The 8,524-nt window shown below is 48.7% G+C and overlaps 1 protein-coding gene across 1 annotated transcript in view; it reads right to left on the reverse strand.

Moving 5' to 3' along the window:
- FYTTD1 (forty-two-three domain containing 1) overlaps positions 1–4,271 on the reverse strand; it is a 30,516-nt gene extending 26,245 nt beyond the window's left edge. Inside the window, exon 1 of the mRNA XM_004577829.3 lies at positions 4,017–4,271. Coding sequence (XP_004577886.1) covers positions 4,017–4,119 — 103 coding nt within the window. The 5' untranslated portion in view covers positions 4,120–4,271. The remainder of the gene's footprint in view (positions 1–4,016) is intronic.
- Positions 4,272–8,524: the final 4,253 nt, after the last annotated feature.

The following is an 8,524-nucleotide window of genomic DNA, read 5'->3' on the forward strand; positions in this document are numbered from 1 at the left end:
GTCCTTGATCCATCTCCCTGCTCATGGCTTACCTAAAAAGTAACAGATGATGACCCAAATCCTTAGGACCCTACACCCATGTGGAAGACCCGCAAGAAGCTCCTGGTCCGAGCTTAGGATTGGCTCAGCTCTGCCCATGGTGGCTGCTCCTGGTCCGAGTTTAGGATTGGCTCGGCTCTGCCCATGGTGGCTATTTGGGAAGTGAAACTGCAGATGGAAGAGCTCTCTTGTCTATCCTTTCTGCAAATCTGCATTTCAAATAAAAAATAAATCTTTCAAAAAAAAAAACACAGGGGGTTTAGAATACCATGTTAAATTCTAAATGAACAAAAAGGAAACGGGGAGACACCAATTACAAAACCTTTCTTTTTTTTTTTTTTTTTAAAGATTTATTCATTTTATTACAGCCAGATATACACAGAGGAGGAGAGACAGAGAGGAAGATCTTCCATCCGATGATTCACTCCCCAAATGAGCCGCAACAGGCCAGTGTGCCGATCCGAAGCTAGGAGCCAGAAACCTCTTCCGGATCTCCCACGCGGGTGCAGGGTCCCAATGCATTGGGCCATCCTCAACTGCTTTCCCAGGCCACAAGCAGGGAGCTGGACAGGAAGTGGAGCTGCCGGGATTAGAACCGGCGCCCATATGGGATCCTGGGGCTTTCAAGGCGAGGACTTTAGCTGCTAGGCCACGCCGCCGGGCCCACAAAACCTTTCTTTTTGAAAAACAAAAAAGGTTTATTTTTATGGGAAAGGCAGATTTACAGAGAGAAGGAAAGACAGAAAGATCTTCACTTCCCAAATGGCGACAACAACCAGAGCTGAGCCAATCGGATGCCAGGGGGCAGGAGCTTCTTCCTGGTCCCCATGCAGATGCAGGGTCCCAAGGCTTTGGGTTGTCCTCTGCTGCTTTCCCAGGCCACAAGTAGGGAGCTGGATGGGAAGTGGAGCAGCTGGGAGAGGAACCAGCACCCAAATGGGAAACTGGCACTTAGGGGGGAAGAATTAGCCAGTTGAGCCAAAATACCAGCCCTGAAAGCAGACTTTTTGGTATGTTTTAAAAATGTACATTTATTTGAAAGGCAAAGTGAAAGAGAAAAAGACTGACAGCGATCTCTGATTTGCTTATTCACTCCCAAAATGCCTCCAACAGCTGGGTTCAGGAACTCCATCTGGGCATGTCACACAGATGGCAGGGACCCAAGTACCTGAGCCATCATCTACTTCTTTCCATGATGCGCACCTGTGGAAGCTGATCTGCAAGTACACAGGGTGGGACTTCAGTCTAGGTATTCTTATATGGGATGAGGGGAGGGGACTTAACATGCTGTGCCACCAGCATGCTTGTTCCTAACTTCACTGTTTTTCAAATACAGAACATAAGACCTAAACATAACTAAAAAAGTAAAGCATACTGTATATGAAACTGTTTTATACTTAAACACTTTTCAAGTCCTCAAATTAAATAACTAATCATGGCAGAGAAGACTTTCCAATCTAAAAATGTATAGAAAGAGTATTAAGAAGAAAATAAACTCCCTTGCCATGAACTATACCCCACAGGATATTTTCTCATAGTACAGAGGTACACACTTAACCATAACAGAAGTAACTGAGTACTAACAAACATCATTCCGATTATAAGTCCATTTAATTCTAACAATGATTTTATTTCCAAAATATTTATTTATTTGTTGGAAAGGCAGATGTACAGAGAGGAGAGACAAAGATCTTTCATCCACTGGTTCACTCCCCAAATGGCTGCAACAGCTGGAGCTGAGATCTGCAGCCAGGAACCAGGAGCTTTTTCCAGGTCTCCCACATGGGTGCAGGGTTTCAAGGCTTTGGGCCATTCTCTACTGCTTTCCCAGGCAACAGGTAGAAAGTTGAATGAAGTGGAGCAGCTGGGACACGAACCTACATCCACACAGGATCCCAGCACTTACAAGAAGAGGATTAGCAATCGAGGCATTGTGTTGGGCCCTGATAATCCTATTAATCAGATACCATAATATCCATTAAGTAACTGAGCCATAAAGAGGCCTGTAAAGCTGATATTCTCTATGTATAATCATTTGAACTAATAGTGCCACTGTTTTGATTTTTTAAAAGGCAAATCAGATTCTAAAACTCCCACAGCAATATTCACGAAATATAATAATTTTCTGCAGATGATGAAATCGGCATGACATTGCTGTAAAATGGTTACCAAAAAAAAGGCAACTGATAGCTGGTCGCTGTGTCCCTGCGAGGACAGAAAAGAGAACACGCTCTATTTTAGCCTTCCCACAGCTCTCCAATTCTAACTCAAACACAACCAACCCTCCACTTCCATCATTTGAACAACCTAATCCCCAAACCTAACACACACAAAAATCTCATAAAGCTAAAAAATAGTCTACTGGCTATGAAAATACATACATATCTAATACATCCCTACAGCTGCAGTTTGGGGCTTTAGAGCCATACCCTGGATTCCTGACTCACCACTTAATCCTATGACTTTACACAAGTTACTCCTTGGTCTTCTGTAAAATGGGAATAACAACAACGGTCTGTATAGGAGTAAAGATAAAATACAGTGCTTGCTATGCAGATTACTGTTCCAAGAGGTTTACTTGCATGCTCATTGATTCAAAGGAGCACAGCAACTCCACCAAGTTAACACTTACTGTCACCTTCTCACTGAGGCAGTGAAATAGCCTGTCCACAATCACAGGGCTATAAGCCCTCTGACTCCATTTACCACTACCAGAACAAATCTCAAAAAGAGTATTTTGACTATAAACCGAGTTCATGTGTCCAAGTGATTGGTTTAGTGCCTGGCAGGTAGTTAGTACACATCGAATATTCATAAATACACTCTGTCTTGGCATTGACTCAAAAAGATGCCTTGTTAGAGCTCGGTACTGACTCGCAGCAGGAAGTAAAGCAAGCCCTGCAACGGAAAACCACAAATTCTAGCAATATTTTCAGGTATAACTTGTGGGGATCCTAGAAACCAAAAATCTTTGCCTTTGGACCAAACCGTCTCGATAAAAACACAGCCAAAGAGAAACGTAACAAGACGTACGGAAAGAAATAAAGAAGGAGATAACGCTACATTATCTCGTCCTTAGAAAAAGGTGGCAACTCTGAACCCCATAGTAGGTACTTTTCAAGTATCTGAAAATCCTTAGAAGCAAAACAAACAAACAAACAAAACCGAAAAGCCACCGAAGGAGCTGGTCTAAAATCCAGCTCAGACACAGGTGGGACCGGGGCGCCCAGCTGTCTCTACAAGGGACACCCCACCGCTCCTGGGGGGCCGGCTTTCCCCCCACGCCCCCGCGCACTTTCGGCTTCACTTTTCTCTGTGAGCTTAACCTCTTCGAGGCCGTGCTTGGTCGCCCAAGGCACCGCCTAGTTAACACATCTGACGCCGTCCGCGTCCCCCACCCCCTCGCTGTCTTCTGACAGTTGCCAGCGTCGGCTGCCGAGCGCTCGTGGCCCCGGTCAGCAACGGCCGGCGCCGGGCGAAGGCCTGGGCTGGACACGGCCATGCCCACCCAAGTCCCCTTTCCTTGTCATCACGGGTCGGAATCCTTCTCGGACTCAGCCCGGCTCTCCAAAACCATTTCTCTCCCCCCAACCCCCAAAAGAAGAGCGTTCGTCGGACCCTTCCCCCTCGCTCGCGACACTGCCCACAGCGAACTCGCTCGAAGGCCACGCCACGGACTTTTTCCTCACAAAGAGCCGCTGGGAAGCCGCAGGCGGTAGCGACCCCCGGGTTGGGGGGAACGTACCCCGCGGCGCCTCCCCTTCCTCCCCGCTCCCCTCAGTCCCTCCTCGGACCACGGCCCCCGCCGAGGGGCCGTCCGCTGCCCTGGACACCCCCGAGCGCGCGGTTTCGCCCACCCGGAAGAAAACTCGCTCGGCAACTGCGGCCAACCGCCCCTTCCTCCCCTCGCAAACCGCACACTTGATTCCACCGACGCCCTCCCCCCACTCCCAACTCGGTCCAACTCGGCCCCTCACCCAAAGACATATCGATTTTGTCGAGGTTCTCATTGCTGCGGACTTTGGGCGGCGGCGTTGGGGTCGCCATGCCTCCCACTAACCGAGTACCAAACCGGTTCATGGCCAGAGACAGCGCTGGAACCGTCGGCGGGGAAGGCCGGAGCCGGAGGCCTGCCACCTCCCACTCAGGCACGCAGACTAGCTGCACTGAGGGAGCGCGCACGCGCGCCCGCCGCGTCCTCGCCCTCTGCCCGCGGCGGCGAGCGCGAGCCGGGGCTACCGAGACGCGCGGCTGGCAAGAGCGGCGCCGCGCCGGACTCGCTCCTAGCGGCCCTCGCCGGACGGGGCCGAGCATTACAGCCGCCGCTCTGCGCGGGCGAGGGTAGCTGCTCCAGCGGTTTAGACACTCCCGAACGCAGGATGTTAGACCCCGAGCACCTCAGAATCGTGCGGTAAAGGAGGGCTTTCGTGGCCCTCCGATTCCTTCGAGGCCCTTCTGCTGCAGAAAGGCTCCTTCATGACTGAGTCCCCACGAACCTTGCCCGCTCCGCTGCAATGCAGCTTCGGAAGGCTGGAGAGACCCCTTGGATCTTAGGGCGCAGCTCTGCGTACCCACTTCCCTGTCCCCGGCACGCTCCTGCACCTGCGGCGTGCCGAGTTGCCGCGTCTGGGCGCAAAGGCTACAGTGACAGTTCTTGCGTCACCTTAATAAAAGTCGGTAAGAACGTTTCCCGCACCTGCCCCTTTTCTCAGTCGGCACTCCAAAACATTGGACGTGATACTAAGCGCCTCCTGAGACCTCACCGACCCCTGGGAGGGGTAAGTACCTCTGCTTCTTTAGCTGCATTTTTATTTAATTCATATGTGTTGGGTCTTGATAGGATTGCTTTTCTTTCTGAGCATCCCTACAGGAAAACTTAATGGTTGATGAATTCCTACATAACTTTTTTCTTTTGCTATTCGAAAAATTGGATGTTACCCCTTTATTCTCCGAGCTTCATTGCGGAAGCATTTTAAGGGTGTGTAATCCACCTGACAGCTTAAAATGGAAACATCTGCATCTCTGGAAAAAAGCAGGGGTGGTTCCTCTGTCCCTATGGAAATCTCGGCTACCATTCTCCGGTTTTGGCATAGAAACAGGCCAGAGATGTGCAGTGACCTAACGTGTCTCAAACATCACAGGAGCCTACTGCTTAATTTAGGCACGTCACAAAGTCATGTGGGTTTCAACGTCCAAACCCATGACACGTTTTACTATTTCACCTGGGGATCCCGTGCCTGGAAGTATTTTTTATTGTGTACGTTGTGATTATTAACAGCTTATTTTCCAATTTTTATTAGCAAAAAATATCTGTCGCAGTTCCCCTTCTCATATTTGAATTCAAAACAAAGATTATGATGACAATTTTGGGGGGCGGGTCACCTTTGGCAATCAAAGTAAATGCAAATGTCTTTTCCTAACTGCAATATGGATAGAACCAAAACCCAATCACATAGTTAAATTTGCAGTTGAACTTTTTTTTGGTGTGTGTGTGTTTCTGAGTAGTCTTTTGTTTTGTTTTATCTTTTTTTTTAAGATTTTTTTTTTTTTTATAGCAAAGTCAAATATACAGAGAGGAGGAGAGACAGAGAGGAAGATTTTCCGTCCAATGATTCTCTCCCCAAATGACCACAGCGGTGGAGCTGAGCCAATCCAAAGCTAGGAGCCAGAAACCTCCTCCAGGTCTCGCACACAGATGCAGGGTCCCAAGGCTTTGGGCCATCCTCGACTGCTTTCCCAGGCCACAAGCATGGAGCTGGATGGGAAGTGGAGCTGCCAGAATTAGAACCAGTGCTCATATGGGATCCTGGTGCTTTCAAGGCGAGGCCTTTAGCTGCTAGGCCACCGCACCAGGCCCATGGGTAGTCTTATACTAAAGAAGTGTCTGTTTTTACTAGGCTTTTGGAAATATTGTAAGCAGCTCCTTATCCTAAAAGGTCAAGAGTTTTCTGTACTGTGATAAAAACATAAGCATATAGGAAAATGAGTCAACCTAGGACACATTTACCCAGGAGGTAACCTCCATCCCTCTGTGGTTTGCTAAGGTACTTACTTAAAATAAGGAAGCTTAATTATATTACAATATTGCTAGGAAGTTTGCGTATATCTCCAAATGCCCAGTAAAAATCAGAGATTTCCTTTTTCGCCTCCATCTTTCTTCTGCTCTGCCCCATGAGCGGATTTTCCAGTAAATCTTCCATTGTAACTGTGGATAACTTGTTGATATTATTCCACCAGCAGGCGGGCGGTCAGTGGTCATCATCTAACATTTGGTTCCGGAACCCAGGAAGGGGTGCAAGGGCTCCCTGAATTGGTTGAGCCCCCCTCTTCCTCTTCCCACCTCTGAGCTGCCAGCCCCAACGCCTTTGCCTGCTGTGAAAAGACAGGTAAGCCCCTCCGCTCTGCTCCTCCTGTCCCGAAAAGTACTCCCCAACCTCCTGCAGACCTCCCAAACCATGTACACGTGGTCTGCCTGTCCTGAGCCTCAATGAGATGGGGGACGCCCTGGTTGCCGACCAGCTCCCACTGATCCAGGGCCCTCAGTGAAGCTTGAGATGTCCCCCCAATGACCAGCCCTCCTTAATGGGGAACCAGGTTCCACACTAGTCTGAATTTCAAAGCAGGAGATGCCTCTTTATGTTTAGATTAGCAGTGAGATACTTTATTGGGATAGGATGGGTAACAAAATGTCCTGAACCCACGGCCCCTAAGCCTTCTTAGAATGTTTACTGGCCAATTTTAAAACTCTGGGTCTGGGCCAGGACTTAAACTGAAAACGCCTTGTCCATTTTTCAACTGTGACCTGGCCACAGTGTCTGTTGGACAACGGCTCCAAATGGCCAGTGGAAAGCATGTTTGACTTTCAGATCTTCACGGAATTTGGTAATTTCTGTGGTCACGAGGGTAAATGGTCTGAAGTTCCCTATGTGGACACTTTTAGGAATCTCCGCTCCTGCCCTTCCCTATGCTCTCCCTGTTTCACAACTGAGGTTCCCCTGGCCAAGGCTAAGCCCTCCCTGTCTCCAAAGGATCTCTTGGACTTTTCCCTAACCACACCTTTTCTGAGCTGCCAGAACCTTTTAGGACTCACCCCGACTGCCTCTTCTCCTCCCCCACCTCCTCTGCCAGCTTTCCTTCAAGTCTTTCTCTGAGACTTCAGCCCATCCGCCTCTGTACGTTACCCCTCCAGTCCCTCCACCATGTTCCGAGGTCACCTCCTCTTTGGTCGCCTCTTCTCCACTCCTGGTCCTTCTGTCATGTTTCCTGACTCCCTCTTTACTTCCTGAGTCAGCGCTGGATTCCAGTGTCACCTTTGCTTCACCTTCCATTTCTCCACCATGTTCCCAAACTCTTCTCCCACCCCTCCCTTATTCTATCTACTCCCACCCCTTTTCCCCACTTATTCCACCTGATCCCATCCTTCTCTTTGTTCCTCCTTTTTCCCACTGTGTGGAGGATCCTTGCTGCACAGAAGGTCCGTGTCCTTGCCCAAGGACCTCTCTGACCTCTACCTCCCATTTTCCCCAGTTCACCTTCCCCGACTCAGAACCTTCCTTCTCCATATCCTTTACTTCCTGCGTGGATACCATGTTCCCAAGCCCCTTCTTTCCACTTCCTGCTCTGAGCCATCTTCCCAGCTCCGCTCCCCTCCCCCACGTGGTAGAATCCCATTTGCCATCTTGCCTTTCCCCTCCACATGACAGGACCCTGTCTGCCATCTTGCCTCTCTCCTGCATGTGGTAGGACCCCATGCACCATCTTGCCTTTTTTCATGTGGCAGGACCCTGTCTGCCATCTTGCCTTTCTCCATTTTCACCCGCTGCCTAACTTGCTCTCCCTTTTGGGTTCTTCTGATTTAACCCCAATAATGCCTGTTTCCCTGCTGCTACTGCTGCCGCTGCAATGACTGGTTTTAACTCTTTTTTTCCTTTCATCATCCCTACCCCGCCCCTTACCTGAGAGGGACGGATGGGCAAAAGATAAAAGATAAACTAATTAATGACATTTAAAAAAAAGAAAATAAAAAAAAAATCAGAGATTTCCCCCAAGATAAGACTATTCAAGCTCTCAGGAAAAAAAAAGCCCTGGTTGTTTATTTTTAAATGAAAGCCTAACTCTGGGAGGTTCTTGATTTTGTTCATACCATACGCACAAGAGGTGCTTTTTTTTTTTATTTAAGTTATTTACTTATTTGAAAGGCAGAATAACAGAGACTGGGAGGGACAGGGAAAGATCTTCTATCTGCGGGGTCACTCCCCAAGTGGCCTAGATAGCCAGGGCTGGGCCAGGCCAAGCCAGGAACCAGGATATCCATCCAGGTCTCTGTGTGAGTGGAAGGAACCTAAGTCATTGTAGCTTTTTCACTCACTTTGCTCACCATGTGATCTTGGGGCAGTCACCAAGTCTTACACATGATCACATACATGGATTTCTTTCTTTTACCAAAATAAAATAGGTGTTTGGCACCAAGGTTAAGCCATTGCCT

This window comes from Ochotona princeps, chromosome 3 (genome assembly GCF_030435755.1).
Source record: "Ochotona princeps isolate mOchPri1 chromosome 3, mOchPri1.hap1, whole genome shotgun sequence".
Lineage (NCBI taxonomy): Eukaryota > Metazoa > Chordata > Mammalia > Lagomorpha > Ochotonidae > Ochotona > Ochotona princeps.